Source organism: Nesoenas mayeri (assembly GCF_963082525.1).
Source record: "Nesoenas mayeri genome assembly, chromosome: 2".
Classification (NCBI taxonomy): Eukaryota; Metazoa; Chordata; class Aves; order Columbiformes; family Columbidae; genus Nesoenas; species Nesoenas mayeri.
The window spans coordinates 161170809-161191914 of NC_137543.1; the positions used below are offsets into that span (position 1 = coordinate 161170809).

General features: G+C 41.6%; 1 protein-coding gene across 1 annotated transcript in view; it reads right to left on the minus strand.

Annotated features, from left to right (window-relative positions):
* OBSCN (obscurin, cytoskeletal calmodulin and titin-interacting RhoGEF) overlaps positions 1-21106 on the minus strand; it is a gene marked incomplete at both ends in the record, with an annotated part of 192075 nt that overhangs the window by 20425 nt on the left and 150544 nt on the right. The window contains 7 exons of the mRNA XM_080340366.1: positions 164-364; positions 956-1037; positions 1527-1695; positions 3526-3638; positions 3985-4118; positions 4456-4570; positions 6860-7117. Coding sequence (XP_080196492.1) covers positions 164-364; positions 956-1037; positions 1527-1695; positions 3526-3638; positions 3985-4118; positions 4456-4570; positions 6860-7117 — 1072 coding nt within the window. The remainder of the gene's footprint in view (positions 1-163; positions 365-955; positions 1038-1526; positions 1696-3525; positions 3639-3984; positions 4119-4455; positions 4571-6859; positions 7118-21106) is intronic.

Genomic DNA, 21106 nt, shown 5'->3' on the forward strand with positions numbered 1-21106 from the left:
TGAAGAGCTCCCAGTTCTGTGCTATCCTGCAGTGCAGAGAAAGTTTGTATGTGTCCTGTTATCTCGGACAAAAACCTAAATACGGTTAATTGCTCAGTTATTTAATAAATGAACTCTCATTTATTTCCCAGCCTCCTCAGAGAAGCAGAACAGAAAAGGATACAACTCCAGAATCAAAATCAGTGTTTTCCGCGTCTCAAACTGATCGAGGAGCCTGGTAATTCTGTCGTGGGACAGAGAGGCAAGAATGTCCCTCTCCTGATGTGCTCGAGCCTTTGTTTTGCTTCGTAGAGGTATGAATTTGGCAGCACAAGACACTCTGTTTCCTTTATGTACGACTCGTTTCACAAAGCTGAAGCAGCCCCTGTGTAAAATTGAAGGACAAGCCCTGCTCAGACTTGGTTCAAAGGCACTGCAGGTGTAGCCCTTTCCACATCCCAGCCTTTGAGAGCTTCCTACTGCTCAGGGCTTATATTCTCCAGCATAAAAAGCTGATTTTCCTGTGTATGAGGAGCTATTGCCCTCTCCTGGCTGCCTCCAAAACTAAGCAATGAGTTCGCAACGAGGGAAAAGGTGTTTCAGGTGACACAGGTTGTGCTGATGCTCTTGGATCCCTTAGATGGTTTGTATGTACGTCGCTATGGGCTTGTGATGCTCACATTGCCGAGGGGCCATACCTGGACACCTGCCAGCTTCTGGCTGCTATTTTATTCTGGTTGGAGCTACCTGGACCTATGGGCTATAGGAACTTTTCCATCCTCAGTTGGAAACCTCAGGGAAGTGTTTCCAGCAGACCTGCCATGGGGTCACCTCCCATCTCTGCCATCACTTTCACCTTCTCGAACTTTTCCACAGCTGGGCCTATCCCTGCTTCTGGTTACACGTGCTCAGCAGCTCAGATGGGCCATTAGATATCCTCCTTTCACCATACTATAAAGTTGGAAAATTCATTTACCTTCCAATCTCCTGCTTAACCTCATAAAGGGAATGGAGCTTTCTCCTGGTGGCCACTTTCTTTGCTGCTTGGTCTTTCTTCGCTTTAGAAATGAAGGAAAATACAAGGATTAATATTCAGACAACAATGCCTTGCTAATAGCGTATGAAGTTATTACAGGACAATTTAAGGCAGGAAAAATTACAAGGGTCTTCCAAACTTCTGTGCAGAATCGAGTGGAGCTGTTTGGTGACAGAACCTGTCAATGTGAGCTTTGGGGCTGCATCTTCACCTGACTTAACTCACAAGAGCCAGACTAAAAAGCAGAACACCACCAGAGACATGGCCTCAGTGGCCCATTGTATCTGTTCGTCGTGTATTCTGAAGCAGAGCAGTGAAAATTACATATAAATATATATAGGTTGTTAGGTCATTTGCTCTTATACTGGATCCTGCCATAGTGGTATTATAATATGCAAATGCTACACAAAGATACAGAGCAGATACCATGTGGGTACCAGAAGATGATTGCAGCCAAGTACATGTTTCAATGGCTGTGGAAGCAACTCCTGGTCTGAAAGAGCATCATTACCTTCATGCACAACAAGCTCTGCTTTACACAACACCTCCCCTCCTGCGTTTTTGGCAACACAGGTATAAACGCCACCATCTTCTGGGGCAGCGTTGTCCACGACTAAGAAGTACGTTGTTCCTTCCTTCCCTTGATGGAGCCTGCTGCTGTCTGTCAGCAACGAAGTGCCCTGAAACAATGAAATGACATTTTGGCATTGGAAAAGCAACAAGATGGGAATGGATGTTTCTTCTCTTCAAGGAACAACAAGGAACAGAGCTACAATGCAGACCATTCAGGCCAGCAAATCTCATTGATACAACTCTGGGTCTGAAGAAGCTCCACGTGTCTAAATGTTTCTCTTGCTTCCACATCACCCAACAACTTTTTTGTGTCATAACTGATTCGTACAGGGTTATATGGGTTATATGGGTTATTCTTCTGCTCTCCCAGCACACTGTTCTTCTACACAGAGAGTAGCTTATGAAGATTTGCAAAAGGACCTTATACAACCACCTGACTGAGCAGTAAAATGCCAAATAAATGTATGTAATGCAGATAAACATAAAGTGATGCAACCCTGTTCCCCCAGATGAAATGCCAGGCTCTGAGCTATTTCTTACCCTGTTTCCCTGAAAATGAGACATAGTCTTATACATTTTTTTCTCCAAAAGATGCTTATTTTTTAACATATATGGCTGCCTGAACACTATTTAAATTGACTTTTTTTTTTTAATGAACTGTAACTAGGGCTAATTTTTGGAGTAGGGTTCAAGCATCCTCAAAAATCCTGAAAAATCATGGTAGGGCTTATTTTAGCGGTAGGACTTATTTTGAGGGAAACAGATACTACACTTTGCATTAGATCACTGCGTGGGAGCACCATCTCAGTGCTTGGCGGCAGTCAAAAAGCACCAGATGTTAGAAATTATGAGGGAAGAAATGAAGAATAATGCAGAAAGCATCATCTTATAAATCTTAGGTTTGCCCAGGGTATGGTAGAGTTGTAGCAATGTCCTTTCTCTAACAGCTTCCAGATGAGGATGGACAGAGCAAGTTGGGGCTCTTTAGCCTGGAAGGGAGGCTCTAGCAATATCACACAATAAAGATGTTAAAGATTATTAATTTTGTGGTGTGTTTAGCAAATGGGCAGGGATTAACTTTTCCTGGTACAGGCTGTAAGAGCCAACACATGAAGCTTGTGGTGAATGGGTGCAAGAGGAGACTAAACAAGCACGGAGAGAGCTTTATTGTGGGTTAGTAAATAGATAAAAGTTCAGCTAGCTTGTGATAACTCTGAGCTGAAAATGTCAGAGATTGTGAGAATATTAACAGGGTATATCTTATATTTTTCCTTGTTCTTATTCTTTTCAAGGTTTTCTGGCGTATGCGTATGTGTGCGTGAATGGGAGGGGGTTCTTTGCATTTTTGCTTGGTTTTTTTTTTAAGGTTATTTTATTCGTCTGAGTAGCTCATCCTTGATCTTCCCACACAGAATTAGAAAATAAAAAGGAATAAACTTGTGTACTAAACATTTGTTGGGCAGAAGACGTACAGACAGTCATTATAGAACAGAACTGGCTTATTTTAGGGCTTGGCAATATACTGAGGAGTAATAAATGATTTCTCCCACCTTTCTATGGGATATTTCGTTGTCCTTAGTCACACTCATTTTACCAATTGGCTGTGGAAAACCTACCTGGAAGTCATGTTGACAACTGGAATAAACCATTCTTAATAATCCCATCTCTGACCCCAGAACTACAGCACACATTTTGGTGTCTCTCATCCTGCCCATCTTGGTCCTCAAAACCATCTTGGTTGCCTACTCTGGGAAAGAAGCTACAGTGACACTGGAGACAACCCAGATGAATAGTTGGTGGTTCCAATGAGTACTACAGCTGGTTCAATTAAGTCTATAGATGTTTTCTAGAGACAATGTAAGAGGTGTGGGATGAAAGAAAACAAATTTGCCACAGAAATACCCCTCATTCTCAGCCAGAGAAGTGCCTGCACTTACCTTAAACCACAAAACCGTAGGCTGAGGTGTCCCTTCAATGACCGCCTGAAATTTGGCACGCTCTCCAGAATTCACCTGCACGTCTTCTATTGTCACTTGCATATAGGGAGGACCTGGTGGGACACAAGGGTTTGCTGCTTGTCCAATACCGTAACTCTGTTCATGGTGTGCTGATGTAGGTTGAGTTACTCAAATGGGATTAGACATGGCCATTTAGAATATGGCATTAGATTAATGCCAAATTAAAAGATTTCACAGCGATATATTTGGGGTTCTTCATAACGACATTACTTTTAGGCTTCTTATCTTCACACTTATCTGTTACTGGTTTTTTTAATAAACAGTTATTGCTCAAGAAATTGAAGTATTAAAAAGAAAAAAAGAAGTCATCAAGAGCTACTACCAACAGAAAAGACAATGACACTCGTGGGATGTGGGAGAGGGAAACAAGACCCTTACTTGTTGGGGTCTTCTCCTCGGTCTTATACACACAAGTTCTTTCCGTGGTCTCAATATAAACTTCACTGTGCACGTCCCAGACCACATCTCCTTCTCTTCTGTACCAATCTCCTGCCCCCGCAGCTGGTGATGTTCTTTCATGAAGCCCATGAGAAAATATCATTACACAGTCACATACAACTATGGAGGTATGGTATTACACTCTGCCATTGATCTGTGTGTTTAACCACCAGACAAATCCCATTTACGTAAGATTAATACAAGAATAATTTTATTTTGGAGGAATTACTTTATCTCCAACCTTTTCTATCCTTCTTGTACAATGCATTTGTGAACAAGATTCTAAAAATAATAACGAACTTATAGGAATCAGTTCAAGTCTTCTCCTGCTTCCTCCACCACAGAGAAATTGCTTTTCTTTCAACCAAGTCTGCCACATTCAGATATCTGTGTATTGGGGTGGGTATTTACCTGGTAATAGGAACGGTGCGCTCCTGGGTGCTTTCATCTCCTCCATCACGGGGCGGACCAGGGCTGGGCTTTGGCACACTTGGTTCTTCAGCTGGAACTTGACTTTGTGCTTTGCCTGGCAGCAGAAATGGGGCAACTTAGACATGTCACTTATAACGGCACACCTGAAACCCAGAGCAAACCATCTTTACTCTGCCTTGTGTCAGAACTGAGTCCATCTGACCACAGCTGGGCACAATCATTGAAGCTAAGAGGTGCGTTTGGCTCTTTTGAGGAGACCACATGGAGCAAAGGGCTTGAATAACATCAGAGATGCTGAATGGTGACACATCACTGACTTGGCAAAAATAGCCTTAATATAAGGAAACACACAGAGACACAAACAGAAAAGCAGGACGAGAAGATATAAGAAGTCCGGAAGGATAGTGCATCTTTTACAGGAGATAATTTAACTGTGTTTGGGTTCCAGCTCATGGCTATGATGAAATTTAGGCTGGAAAAGACCCTTAAGATCATCAAGTCCAACTGTTAACCTAACACTGCCAAGTCCACCACTAAACCATGTCCCTAAGTGCCACATTTGCATGTCTTTTAAATACCACCAGGGATGCCCAGTGTTAGCTCTGTACACAGGAACGCTTCCATTAAACTTTGCGATACAAGAACCGTTCTTGACTCACTGGTCCAAACACAGACAGCATCAGTGAAATGAGTTAATTTAGTTCAATGTAAAACTGGTGATTAAGGCAGTCCCTGACTGGGCTACAACTATTATGAAGATTATATGTATATATATGCTAAGATGGAAGCTTTGGTGATAACGTAAGCATTGGTACACCTCCACTGGACTTTTGAAAATGTCTTCGCCCAACTCTAAGTTACACCAGAACAAGGTTTAGCATCTCAGGCTTATAGGAACAAGGAAACAAAAAAAGATGGTGCAGCTTGATGGCAGTTCAGGCATTGCTTTTCTGTTATTATTAATTATTTTATCAGATATATCTTCAAAAGTTGCTTTTATCTTCCGTTCCAAAAGTACCTGATTGTCTTTTAATACTGACCACTGGAGTTACCCTCTAGGATATAGCACATCATCTCCCTTTTCATCTGAGGAGAAAAGCTTAAATCAACAGGAGTCTTCTCCCCAGCAGGAAGGACCTTTTTAGGGAGGAGTCTGGGGATGTTTAATGCTGTCTGATTTTGGAAAAAAGCAGCAGTTTCCAGAAATCACATAAACCAGCTTTATTTGGATGAAAAAGCAGTTATTTGAAGCATTGCTGGCAGGGTCAGAGATCCCACGTTGGTGGGAAATAGATTTGTGCTTTCCTGTCACCAGGACTATTGAAATATTTGCCTTTTTATTCAAAACATGTGAGCAAAGGAACAGTTGTCGAGTCTCCATGTTACTAAAATAATTCCCCGTATTAATAACATCTTTAGTTGTTTCAGAGGAAAGGAATGCAAAATTATCTCAATCACTAGGCTATAATCTCTGCGGTTATGACTAAGGAAATCATCTGCTAGATGATATTTTTGGTTACGATTCCACGAAATGCTTCTATTCTTGTAAAGTTTTAGACAAGAATATATATATATATATATACACATATATATTTAATAGCATCTGGAGTTTTAGGGCTGAAGACTACATGACATTGTCCTTTTAAGTTCACAGTGGTGAAAGGAGCGTCACTCTGACTAGACACAAAGACAGCTTAGACAAGTTGTTATGGGAGAAATAGAAGGAAGAGAGGAAGGGTTGCCACTTATTCCTGTTTAAAACAACAAAAGAATGCAAGACACAGTCACATACATCATTGATTTTAGCCACACAGAAGCTGCGAAGGATACTATTAAAGCCCCAGGGCAATGAATTGCAGGTGAACTTGATGCACCCAACATCCTAGGAGGTCTCTGGCTGTTGATACAGAGGTGTTAAACACATTTCCAGCTCATTTATGGCAAATGAGAAAAGAAAAGCAACCTGCTTTACCCACCCCACCAAATGAAAAAACAAATTATTTCTATAAATGTAAAGGAGGGATCCCACCCACTCCCCTTTTTCCATCAAAAAGCCTGAAGCAAGTGCGGGATCAAAACCCAAAGGTGGAAAAATCCCCTGTCCCTCCATTTTGGGCAGGTAATGAACCAAACTCTAGTTGGGACACAGTTTTCAAACACCTCCTGTTTCTAGAAAGATCTGCCCCAAAGCTTGTGTCCAACCTAACCTCAACCCAGAGTCTCATGTTTCCTTGGGTCTGAATGTTCCTTCTTAATCTGCAACTGCTCAAAACACAACAAAACATAAAAATGAGGGGGGAAAAAAATGTTGTTATTGGTGTGTTCAACATTTTTGTCTGTCGTGACTTCCATGGGACATTTTCCAGATTCATGGCAGACCTACCATGCCCTCCAGCAGCCTGGGTTTGGGTGCTGGCTTCATGAACTAGCACAGGAGGCCCAGATGCTGTTTCTAAGTGGTCTGAAGGAACAGACCCAGGAAGGCCAAGGCCACCAGCTCCTCCTCGCATGCCTGGGGGAAGAGTCACCAGCAGCGACGCCGAGTCCACGAGTTTCTTTAGGGCTGTCTTGATCTCCTTATCCGCACGCTGAAGCGAGGCCTGGACAGTGGTCTCCATCTCTGACTGTGGGGAAGTCATTCCTACAGACAAGAACAACAGCTTTTCTCTCTTCAGGGTAAAAAGAAAACAGCGACATCATCCAAAATATGGAAATATTTGCAATTGTGTCATTTTCCCCTCCTAGAATAGATACCTGATGGAGAAATGCTTGTTCCAGCAAGAAGGACATAGATAAGACTTAAAATAGGACAACTGGCACAACATACTTTGGATGGATGTATCTCACCAGGTTGAGGACACTGTGGCACACTTCACACACACCTGGCCTCTCCCCAGACAGCGGAATGGAGGATCCATTTCCTAACTCAACCCTGTGTTAGCTGGTCTGTCGAAAATACCTTTATTAAGATCACTGAAATGAACCCAGCAGTGACCCATTGCACTTGTACAGACCCTAAGTGCGAGGAGGACATTATTCTCATGGGGAAGGAGAAGGAGTGAGCAGGTACCATCCTCATGAGGGAATAGAGTGACTATCAGCAAGTTTGCTGGTGACATCAAGCTGGGAGGAGTGGTGACACTGGAAGCTGTGCTGCCATCAGAGACCTGGACAGGCTGGAGAGCTGGGCGGGGAAAAATTTATTGAGATATAACAAGGGCAAGCGTAGAGTCTTGAAACTGGGCAGGAACAACCCCAGGTTCCAGTGTAAGTTGGGGAATGACCTATTAGAGAGCAGCGTAGGGGAAAGGGACCTGGGGGTCCTGGGGACAGCAGGGTGACCATGAGCCAGCACTGGGCCCTTGTGGCCAGGAAGCCAATGGGACCTGGGGTGGGTTAGAAGGGGGTGGTCAGTAGGTCAGAGAGGTTCTCCTGCCCCTCTGCTCTGCCCTGGGGAGACCACACCTGGAATCTTGTGTCCAGTTGTGGCCCCTCAGTTCCAGCAGGACAGGGAACTGCTGCAGAGAGTCCAGCGCAGCCACCAAGATGCTGAACGGAGTGGAGCATCTCCCGTGTGAGGAAAGGCTGAGGGAGCTGGGGCTCTGGAGCTGGACAAGAGGACACTGAGGGGTGACTCCTGCCTCAAGAAACTCATGATCTTGAAGGCACAGAGAAGACATAAAAATGGATATTTGAGCATTCATCTTTGCAGAACAAGTACCCAACTATCCTGGTCTCATCCCCAGTCAGCACTGGCAGAAGCAGCTAGGCTAGGATGGAATCATGGGACCTCAGGAGCTCATCTCATCCAATCTCCTTCCCAATAAACCCTCCACAAATCTTGAAGAAGCACAACAAAGGGACAGATCATTTCTAGGGAAACCCTCAAGTAACCGTAAAGACAAATAAGATGCATATCAGATCAAGACAATTCATCACGTTCATGATGTGCTTGCTTGCCAAGCAAGAATGCAAACTCGAACCATCATGTGGTTCAAGAAAAAATACAAGCACTTGTACACAAAAGTCTGTGACTTGTTTAACGTCATTGACACAGGAGTATGTGCTGAATCTTTCTGGATTCTGCCCCTTTCCTGGACTTAAAATAGTAAATTTCCATGACAGGCCTTAGCAGGCAAAGTTGAAAGCTATGTTTGGATCAGCCCCTTTTGAAGACATCTCACTTGATTGTTGTTTCCAGTGTCCTCCCCATGAGTATAGTGGTTATGAAATATTTCAGTTTCTGGGATTGTTGATGGAAAAAGCAAGTTTTGCTCACACGATGTCCCAGACTGCCCATCAGAGTTCATCAGCACTGAGCTGGGTGGAAGATCTTTAAATATTCTCCTAGATAAGTATTTTGATTCTCTGGTGTTTCTGTTGTGATTGTTGCCAACTGGTGCTCTCTTATGAGCTTGGCAGCTGCCAACAAGTGAACTGTTTGGAAAGGCATGAAACACTCTTTGTATCTCTCATTGAGAGTATTTATTTACAGGAGTGTATATAATCACAGGTATATATATACACAAGTTATATATAAACACAAGTCTCCCCCTGCTGCTAATACCACCACTTTCCTCCCTGTTTAGGGATGTTACACACTACGATTGAAGCCAATGATCTGAGAAAATTTAATATTAGCTGAGGTAAGTCAAACTAACGATGGACAGCCTGATTCCCAGTTCTAAAATCTCAACCGTGAACCTTTCCACCCCACATCTCCTTCAGCCAACAACCAGGAACGCAAGACTGACATGTATTTTGAAGTTCCTGCTCAGCCTCAGAGAAGGACCCAAGAAGATGAACATCCCTCAAAATTATTGACCTGAGTTAGAAGTATCCCTAAAAACAGATTATTTCACTTCAGTACTTTTGACACTACCCACAAAAAAAGGAGCCAGAGCCCAACTGCATTAATATTCTTAGATTGCAGCCCAGCTCCTGCTGAAGTCAGTAGGAGAAGTCGACGAGCTGGTGAGACAAGTGCCGTGAACAGAGAAGGACACAGAAACCCAGTGAGTTCAGTGACAGCTGATGCAAGACATTTATTGATATAAACTCAGCATCTAACAACATATCTTGGATTTTATGATTTTTTTCTGTGTTTTTTTTCTTTTCGTACCTCAAGCAAACTGAAGTTTCCACTTTATTAATACCCATTTACCTGCAGGAATTTTAGTAAAACATTCTTTGTATTAAAACTTTTAATACAGCTGTATGTTTTCATCTACACGAAATCCCCACACGTCTCATTAGTTATCTACAGTTTAATCACTTACAAGCATAACCTTTAGCCTCTAGGAAAATATTTTGAAAGTATATATCATGAACTTTTCATAAACCTTTCACTTTTTGAACAGAGTCTTGCGTATGATTAAAAAAAATTTCTTTCAATTGATTCTCTTTCACTTAAATTTCAAAAGAAATTGTAAACAGATGCTAATTGCTTTGAGCTAATGAATTAAAGTATAGTTATTTCTTCTACAACTATCTGAACTGCAACCCTTTGGTTTCTTCAGAAAAACCTGAGCATCAGCCACAACAGGAGTAAACCTCCACATTCCTTTACGCATCTTTATTATATTTTAGATTAATATTGTATTTTTGAAGACTATCATAGGGCAAATTCTTTTCTCAGCAGCATCTTTGTAAAGCTGAACCAAATCTGCTTTTTTCTGTGGAATTATTCTAGATTCATACTGGAATAACTGAGATCAGAATCAGGCCCAATCTAAGAGAAATATTTTTAGTTTTGAAAGTATGTCCCTGTTGTGTGCCTGTTACTTTCCAATGTACAGTGCAATATATGAAAAAAGCACTAATATGTATCCATCATATTGCTTAATTATAAAACAAACAGTATAAACCAAGGAGATGCTATAAAAAATAGGAGAGTAACATAAAAGAGGCTTGATTTTTTTTCACCACATGTAATCACTGGCAAAGCATCCTATATCATGAAGGTAGTGCACGTGATATTACACGTTATGCCCTTTTTGGACATTGAAAGTAAAAGGCTGTGAAATCAATATGTTCATTTGAGTCAGCATATAGTAACAGTGGAGCCACAGGAGGAAAATAATAGTGTATTCTTTTCTACAAGCACCTTTTATGAATTCAGTCCCTGTCAGCGGGAATATTGCCTGGAGGACCTTAGAACCAGCTTCACAATATTCCCCAGCTGGGAGACACTGAGACAACATCACACATACATTCCCAAGGCAGAAACTCACTTTGTCTTCTCTTTTCATGCTAGCTGGAAATTCGGCATTTCTGGTTTCCCTACACCAACTAAATGAAAACATTTTCTGTTGCAACGCTTGTACACAACTCAGCTGGGACAAGGTGTTGGGACTTTTCACCCCATATCTCTGCCAGATAGAAAGAGCCAGTGCTTGGTCCTACCAAGATCAATGACAAACTCCAGCTGACTTCAACCGGGACCAATATTTGGGCCTATGAGCTCTTTTTCTTTCCAGGGCTGAGCAACCTGTTGAAGGTCAGTGCAACATCTACTTTTTGGTGAAGCCAACAGGAATGGGCCACGCTTGGGGCATCTCAACCTTCCTCTCAATCAGAAAAAGGAAAAATAAGCTCCAGAGAAACTCAACAGAAGGCTTAACCTCTACAGGACAGCTCAACGAACACGGTTACAGTAATATGATGCAATTGCAACTGGCAGTGCTTCCAAGCAGCCCAATACATTTTGAACAGGTATATTTTTCAACCAGGCATTTATGGGAAAGATCTACTTTGCTGTGCCTCAGTGGTGAATTCCTCTTAGCATATACAGGAGACATTACCCATCAATCTGCTAACAGTGATATTTCACCACTGGCATGTACAGGAGACCAAATATTCTCCCAGTAATATTTATTGACAAAGACCACATTTGTGGTTCTTTGTATGTGTTAACATTTGCTTATAGATGCAGAAGTCTTTTTGTGCAGCACTTTTATCTTTTGGTGCACATTAAATAAATCTATATTTTAAAATATATGGCTTATAAATCCACTACACTAGAATGCAGAATAAAGAAACCTACATCTTTAGGCAACTAGGAAGTGGATTTAGAAATACGGTCTTTTCTTAGTTAAAGCAGAAGAGAACAATGAAATCCTTGCTTCCACAAGTCAGTGGGACTTTCACCATTGACTTGAGTTGAATTAGGATTTCAACCAAAAGGCCTGAGCAGCCCTGTGCATCCCTCGTAAATGAAATATTTTCTATAAGTTTCATTCCATGGCAGAAGTTCAAAACAACATAACCAGACTGTGCATGTCAAAAGGTTTAAGAAGAGATTTTGATGGAGCTAGTTGGTGTCAAAGTGTACAGCAGAGTCAAAGCCATGTGAAGCTTCATGACCTCTGGGCACACACGGTGACAGGAGATCACTATAGCTGGAAACTGTCCTCCTGTCCTGGGCTGCTGAAGGATGCTGAAAAGCTTAAAAACTTTCACCTTCTTGCCACACCATAAGGTACAAATTGGCACTTGAAATATTTTTTAAGTTTGTGGACAAAACCGCACTTATTCATTTATATTTGTCATAGGCAGGAGAACCATGCTTTTCCTAAACCTACCATCACTGCTCCGCTATGGAATGATATATATTCACCTTAATCAAAGCTTTTAAAATTACAATCTGATCTGGCAGACGTGTTCCCTTTAAGACCGGAAAAGCTCGACATATCGTATTTAGATATATTTCCCTCATACATGTTACCTTGTAATCTTTGCCACCAATTCCCCCCTCCTACAACAATTCTGATTATCGTATTTTTTTGTTTTTTGTTTTTTTTTCTAAAATGCTGGGGTTTTTTTATGTTGAAAATTATGCTTGCATCTGCTCAGCTTTGGGAGAGGTCCTCTGTGCTGATGTGCAAGGTAACAGGCTCGCCAACAGTCCCGTAGCTGAGGGTTCTTGTGGAAACTTCAGTTTTAAAACTTGACTGTCCGTTGTCTGCTGAGCGTTGGACTTCGGTGCAGAAAGATGGTTTCACCGTGAAGGAGGGACCAGGAGAAGCTGCTGATGTTGCTGCATGGACTCCAGGCCTCACCGCCATGCAGGCATCACTCACATGGAAAGAGATGTTTGAGGGACCTACAGACTGAACACCAGTTACTCTGGACGCTGTCATGAACATGCCTCCAGGTACGTGCTCCTCAAACTGGCTGAAAAATGTTTGCCTGGGCTTGGACACCACAGGTCTCCCCAGGTTCAGTAGCACAGGCTTCCCAATCGTTGGCTCGTTAATCTCTGTCTGGAGCACGGAGATCTCGCAGGGTTTCTCTGCTTTATGTTTCTGATCGTCACACCTGTAGGTTTCGCCTTCTTCAGGAACATAATCTTCAAGATCCTCCAAAGTTAATACTTTGCCATTGTGGGTTAAGATTTTGCGTTCCCGGGTGCTAATGTCATCTATCTGTGGTTCCTCTGGTTCATCAACTATGACAATGTTATCCTGTTCTGGAAAGGCACCTTGCATTACTTCAGGTACCTCCTCTCCAACAGGCCAAGAGACGTCTAATTCATCTACCTCTTCCTTAACCTCTGGACTCACTGGTGAGAACAGAAATTGATGCTGGTCTGCAGCAGCTGTCCCAAAACTGAAGGACAAAGGTTCACCCCCACAGGCAAGGAGTGGGGAAGCCACATCTGACCCGTAGTGAGCACTTGTTTCCTGTGGGAAACTCCTTCCTTCGGTTCCATAATCCATAAATGAAGTATTTCCTAGTTGTTCAGACCCACATGGGGAGCTTCTGTCTTCATTGCTGACTTGAGGTCCTTCCTGCTCGCTCGTATACACCAGGGGCTGGATATCAGGTTCCGAGAGACTGTCATTAGGTGAAGATTTTGACTGTTCCACCAATTTGTTGTTGGAGTTGTTTGTGTTTGGATCATCTTCTGGGGAACGCCTAGGCCTTGAACTAGGAAAAGTGAATGTTAACACCCCTGAGTCATCTTTTTCTTGCTTTGCTGGGGAAGAGCCTCTTTTCCTTGCAGGTTTTGGCGATTTTTTCACCTTGAATTCAATTATTTCTTCCACTTCCACCCATTTGGGCTTCTTCTCTTCCACCTTGGTCTCTACGACAACATCTCTAGCTGCTGCTCCTTGCCTTTCCTCAGGTTCTGTGACAAAAAGCATGGGAACCGCAGACTTCGGCGTCGCCTCCTGCTCGTGCCTGTGGACAGGCTGCCTGATCTTTGAGACATAAACTGGCTCTGGAGTTGGTTCCGCTCTCGGGGAGCGGGAAGGCGAATGACCTGAAGAAGAACGTGCAGGAGAAACCCTTCCCCTTTGTCTTGGGCTCTTCACCACAGTGGTTATCGTTTCCTCTCTGATGACAGAAAGGGTTGAAATGGAGTTGGCGGGAAGACGAGACTTTTCGGGGAGCCACACTCCATCAGCACATGCCATTGTCGGTCAAGGTGCTACAGTGGGGTTAGTTTGGTGAGCACTCCAGCTTTTGGTGAAGCGTGTCATTTTGGAAGGGGTACACAGGCAACGCACACACCCACATGCCCATCTCCACCTACTTTTTCTGATCCAGGGAAAACCTCAGTGTTCTTTCCCCCAGGTGGACCCCAGGTGAACACACAATGAGTATGTCCAGCTGAGTCCAGTTCTGGGCTCCTCAGTTTAAGAAGGACAAGGAATTACTGGGAAGAGTCCAGTGGTGGGCTACAAAGGTGATTAGTGGTCTGGAGCATCTTTCTTACAAGGAGATACTGAGAGAGCTGGGGCTGCTCAGCTGGAGAAGAGAAGCTGAGAGGGGATCTCACCAATGTTTATAAGTATCTCAGGGTGGGTGTCAGAGGATGGACCAGACTCTGCTCAGTGGTGCCCAATGACAGGATGAGGGGCAACCGGCACAGACTGAAACACAGGAGGTTCCATCTGAATATGAGGAGAAAGTTCTTTCCTTTGAGGTGCCAGAGCCTGGACCAGGCTGCCCAGAGAGGTTGTGGAGTCTCCTTCTCTGGAGACATTCAAACCCACCTGGACACCTTCCTGTGTGATCTGCTCTGGTGACCCTGCTTGAGCAGGTGGGTTGGACTGGATGATCTCCAGAGGTCCCTTCCCACCCCAGCCAGTCTGTGATTCTGTGAAATGTTCCTCTGGATTCTGCTATATTTCATGTGCTTGTGTTGACCACCTATTGTGCTGCTTTGGACTCATATACCAGTTTGACCCAAAGATTTTAAACACTCAAGGAGTTTAACCTTTTCCTGAGTATCCTGGGCTAAATCCTGGCTTTATCAAACTCAAAGGCAAAATGTCATTTATTACAGTAGGGTCAGCAGCTTCCTTTTTTAAAATAAATGTAACATATCTCCAATTTATTTATGAAAGACTTTTTGAGACAAGAGATCTGCATTTTCACATGCTGAGCAGTTACATTAAAAGGGCACTAAGCATTTGGAGACCAGGAAGAATAAGTTAGAACATTTTCTGCACAAATCAGCTATGCCACAGTGTACTTATTTTTGCTCTTCATAATATCATTATTGCAGACACAGCCTGATCCTACCACCAATTGACACAGGAGCACCAAACCAGTCTGGGATGCATTTCTCAGCATATTTCTGCTGGCCTTACTTTAGATTTTTTGACATCCAGAGCAGCTGGGACTTCTCAGCATCCCTGTATGAATAGACAGGTTGTATCAAAACAATCTTCTGCTCCCATGCCAGGACAAACGTCACTTGAAATGAGCTACAGATGAAGCTGGATCAAATGGTTCTAAAATGTGGGGACAGGAACACCTAAACCCAGACTTCAATGCTATTCAGCTATACATTTAACATGCAGTTTCTCCTGCAGATTTTTTTGGTGGCATTTGTTATTTGGAAAAACTTGAAGGCAAAGACAGCGTTTGCTTTGCAAGCACAAGGAAGCTGATGCTCTACAGTGGAGGCAGCTGGTTCAGTGGAACTAACAGGTAAAACTGGTTTTATTTCTGTGTTGATATTCTGTCCCTACCTCCAAGTAATGGGTTAAAAAAGAACTAACTGAAGGGTGAAAACAATGTCCTGAAGTGGGAAGGAATTATTATAAATCCAGATAATAGCTTTTTTATTTGTCTCTTTCTCCTCACCAGCCTCTAGTCAGAGACACATGGAGTTGGAAGTCACCAGCTCTGCTCTCCAGCCATCTCTACTCTGGCTCTTGCACTGAGATACAGAGAAGAGTGGAAGGAGTTCATCCAAAATGGGAGCCTGTTTCTCCTATTGCATTTGTCTAACCATCATGGAAGACTGATCGTTTTAAATATCTTTTAGCTTTTCTCATCTATCAGTCCTATCATAGAATCACAGAATAGTTTGAGTTGGAAGGGACCTCCAAAGCTCCCCCAGTGCCACCCCTGCCATGAGCAGGGACATCTGCACCAGCTCAGGTTGCTCAGAGCCCCGTCCAGCCTGGCCTGGGATGTCTCCAGGGATGGTTCATCCACCACCTCTCTGGCCAACCTGGGACAGGGTCTCACCACCCTCATTGCAAAAAATTTCTTCCTCATATCTATGGAGATCAGATTTATTTCCAGCATCAATCTCTCCCTTTGAGGATGAGGTGAAGTCCAGGACTGAATCAGCTACGGTGAGATTTCTTTTCCTCCAGAGCACCCTCTCTTTTATTGCTCATTTCCACTGCTTTAGTCTTTCCCCAAAGTTCTCAGCATTTTGCTCATCCTCCATCTCATGTTGGGCTTGTCTGCTCTCTGACACTGCTATAGAGCTTTAAGCTCTATGCAGAGTCTTCATAATTACCGTAGCGCTTTTCTAAATTACAGAAAACTAATAATTAGATAAAGATAGGTGTGAATCTGTGTGTTTGCACTGGACTTTGCTCTACTTTGCAAGGTTAAAATGGTCTTATTGCTCTTGGATTTGCATATATACATACTGTTGAATCCTATGTCTAACTTATCTGTTATTTCCTGGTGGTAGTTTCAAAGCTGCTTCTGTTCCTCAGCTCGCTGTACATTAAGGAGATCTGGAACGTGACCCTGGAGGGTTATTCCCAAACTTTACATCACCACTATCCCACTTCCAGCTGAGATCTTCTCTAATGGGCTCACGACCCCATCCAGTAGCAAAAGGAAGGGAATTTCTGATGTTCCGAGATCTTCCTCATAAATGTACCAACCACCTTTGGGGCAGCAGCCTTTAATTTAGGAGTCGCTTCTTGAGCTCTCCAAAGCGACAGTCTATGGAATGTAAATGTCAGAAATTTGGAAATCAGCTTAACTGATGGTCTTTTGTATTATTTTAATAGTATTTAACCAACCGGTATTAGTGATGCTGCTTGTGATCTGCAATCGTGAAGGGAAAAGGAGGACTATAAACTGACTGCAAAGAAATGTAAGATAAAAACATCTCTCCCAGTGATTTACAGGCACAGAGATGTAGTTAGATGAGATTTACTAAGTTTTAGATATGGCCCGAGTGATTGGTCCCTGCTCATGACTTTCTCAGGATGTTTCTGAACATGATATCGAAATACATTTCTCTGTTTAGCTACCCCACTGGTATCTGAACACTGGTCCTTGAGACAGTATAGGCAGGAACACCTTCATTTTCTGTTTTTTGCGGGTCTAAAAGAGTCTAATGACTGGAGATGTTAACTGAACTGCTGTGCTGAAGAGAGAGGGGCAAAGGCAGAACCCAGAACCCCTTCCTGGATCATAACTAATGGTTATCATACAAAACAATAAAAGAGATAAAAGTTAAACTATGCTTGACCATGGTTTCGCTGTCATGTCACCCATGCTCCTCACCATCTAACAAAAGTAAAAAAAGGTCAACTCAATAATCATCTTCAAGTCAAGGATGGATTTTAGTAATATTAAAACTCTTGAGGAATTGCATTTCCCCCAAACATCCATTGTGTAGTCACCTACTGCCATTAGGGCATGATTTGAATAGCTTGGAGGTGCTCTGAAGGCCTACCACAGACAGACCATGTCTCCTTTCCAGCTCTTGAAACAACTTATTATGTGTTCATGATACTTAAAGTAAGAAGATACTTCAAGGTGTTAATGGCTTATGAGCTTCTGGTCTACGTATGACTCAGAAAGTACTGATTTTTTGCTGCAATTAACCTTTATATGTTGTAGACACCCAATATAAACCAGGTTCAAAGTATCCAAAAAGCCCAAGTCATTATCAGGACAAAATTTCATATTAGAAATGCAGAGGCAGAAGGAGCTAAAAATATGCGTCTTCCTTCTGCTTCATCATAAAAGGGTTTCCTGAAAAATTTAAAGTAGAAAGCCAGAAGGCATCACCGTAAGCTGATGAGATATTTGTTGTATTTGTACATTTTGCCAAGTAGCCAGTTCTCAGAGATGATTTGTTTTCGACACTGAGAGTCAGACTCTACCTCCTTGATCCCTCCGACAGTATTCTGTGCAATTTTTTTGCATGTAATATCATAAAATCCTGACCCAGACTGTGTCTAATACCAATGCTGCTATTTTTAAAAAGGGTAAGATTATCTATTTTTTCAGGTGGTCATTTTGCATAGCACAGAATACATGAGATCTGGTGGGATGGGAATGAACACTCTTGCATGGCCAATAGACACAAGCTTGTTATTGGATCATGCATAGGCAGCAAGGCAAAACACAAATGTTACCAAAAGAAATATATCAGCACTTACATGATGATGGTTTTCTTGGGCACTTTAGTCTCTTGTTCAGTGACTACAAAGAAAACAGTATGAACAGCATGGGGTTAAAGAAAGGCAAAAGCTGAAATGATTAAATTAACTTTGCTCAGTTAATCAAAATAAACTGAAGTGAAAAAAACAACCAACTGTACCATCCCATCCATGCTTTCTGTGGTTATTTCCAGCATCATCTTTAATGTTTCTGACCAAGAATGAGCATTCAAAGTGCTCTCTGAGCAGGGAACGATTTAGATTTTAAATGAACTATTTTGTGGAGAACAATATTGCAGAAACTGTTGGTTTTTTTTTCTACTGTGAGATCCTAACATTTTTGTTTGGCATGTCAAAGATAGAAAACAAGGCTTATTCTTTTTGTTTTCTTGCTTTTTAATGTAATAAGGTAGGTGCGAGAAATCTGAAAATGCCTTGATCTGGAACAACCTGGAGAGCTGAAATTCTTTAAACTTTGATTTCACTTACTAGAAAAGAGTTTCCCCAAGCACTGACCAGTTTCCAAGCTTTTGTGGCCTAGATTAAAGATCCAAGATGATAACAATGGAAACTAAAATCATTATCATCAGTACAGAAAAATCAGCACCAAAAAAACCCCCAGGAAACCCAGGAGAGCCCTGTAATACACCTATCTACTCCATCTCTTTTTTGCTATAATTTGCAATTTTTCCTGATGCTTGTCCCATAACAAACTAGAAGATGTTGATACATATTAAGATCAAAATAAAAGTAATGATTTTGCAAATATTTCTTAAAATTGACTTTTTTTTTCTTTTAAATAAGAAAGATACAGGTTCCAATCCTAACTGCTGGAATAAAACTAAGACTGTTCTGAACACACTCTGGACCCATCTGAGATCTAGAAAAAACAAGAGCAAGCCCCAATTTTTATTTAGTAAACTAGTAAAGTTTCTAAAAACCCCTTAGTTTTAATCTCAAAGTAATTTTTCCAGCAATTGGTTTGCAATCTCCCAGCCAGCCTATAATAAATAAGCTCTGGTAATTTTCAGATGGTACAATTGAAAGTGAACTGCAACTTAAAAATAGATCTATAAATTCACAAACAGTTCTTGCCCGGGGAACTTGTAGTGTCTGTATGATTTATTAAACTACTTATGATTAGTGCTGATGTTTTCAATAGTGTCCCCAAATTGCACTGACTGCAAATTAGAAATTACAATATTACATGGAATAGTTTAACGTAATTTTCCTTCCACTTAACTTCCAAGGGCTCTCTTATGGCACTAGAATAAAACAGCAAATCTCATCATAATTAAGGAGAAGTTTGTGTTAATATCTGACCTAGAGATCTATGTCTTCTTTGCAGAGCTTTGTCTCATTTATGCATGTAAAAATCTGGCATAATTTCCAATAGAGTCAAAGGACTTACTGCAGAATTAGGTGGGTTTAAACAAAATTTGTTCAGAAATTAGAGTTTATTTCTTACTGGGAAAGTAAAGGGCAAAATTATTTTCAAATGTTTATCTTGGAACACATTTGCAATATAACCATTTATCTATCCTGAGTTAATATTTTTGGAATATTTTAAAACCTGTTTTAAATGGTGGAATGATAAGTGTGTGACGATGGAAGATGAACCAAGTGCTCAAACAATTTACTGCACCCAGTTTAGAAATTTCCGCTGAATTTTTAAATGCTTAAATCAATACTACGTAATGTTTACACTACAGAAATTTTAGAAAATGTCATTAAATAATATATGAATCCATAAGCAGCAAGAGTATCAGTTCTGATGGAAATACAAATTAATAAGGTTACACACCTAAACATAGGTGTTTTATACAACTGTTTTACATGTATTTAGATGATAACTAAATATGTATTTAATGAAACCCCCCAAAGTTTGTAAGATAAAGTCTCTTGTAATGTTTATTTTATTAATTTCTTTTCTTGCAGCCCTCCCAAACAACATCGACTGCAATATTTCTATATGCAGCAGATGTCAAAGGGATGTGCTATTCAAAAGTTCAGCAGGCCTGGGATGAGAAAGCTATAAATGAGCCCTGATGGGCACGACAGATGAATTTTATATGTACTAACCAAGGTGTGAAGGAGGATTTAAACAATCCTATACGAAGGACAGAACCACATGAAAGTAGGATGAGAGAATCTGGGTTTCTTTCTTTTTTTTCTTTCCCCGAGAGGAAAATATTCTGCGTTCGTTTTAGCACCAGATTTATCATTTCAACTTGTTCAATAGCATTTTAGGAAAACAGCTTTGCAAAGCAGGAGGCCCTGATAAGCAGGTTAAAAGCTGAAAGCATTAGGACCAGCCAGTGCTTCTATAGGATTCAACTTCTCTTTGGTTAATACATTAAACCATTGACTTACAAGTGATGAAACATTCAAGATAAGTCACTTTTCATTGCTCTGAAAGGATGTAAGGTGGTTTATGGCCTTTATTGCAAAAGTAAATCTATATTTTCCACTCAGAAGCATAAACCTATTATTTGTGTACATTACAAGGCAGTGGCATAAACCACAAGAGCATTGCTCTGCTTCTTCCCTCTTAGAAAATTAATCTGCAACAGGGGGGATGCAAAAGTCTGACATGAATTTTTGAAGCTAATCTTAATATGAGCAATTCTTGGACATAAAAAAAACCCCTAAATTGTGTCAATGAAATGCAAATGGTTTACACTCCACTCCTGGAGTGACTGAGGTGGTTGCAAAGGCAGATGATTGTGTGTTTGTGCTCTCTTGAATTTGCACTGAAAAACACATGGCCAGCCCAAAACTGACACTAACCGATGGTGACACGGAATAAAAACAACAAGATGGTTAATTCCAATGGTCATCCTGACCAGGGAACTTCAAAAAGGTTAGGGAGCAAACTCATGTGCTCTATTTCTTCAGTAAAAGGGTAGCACTACGAGATCTAAGCTTCTCTGTGCTTTGAAGCAATCTTCCATTGGAGAGCT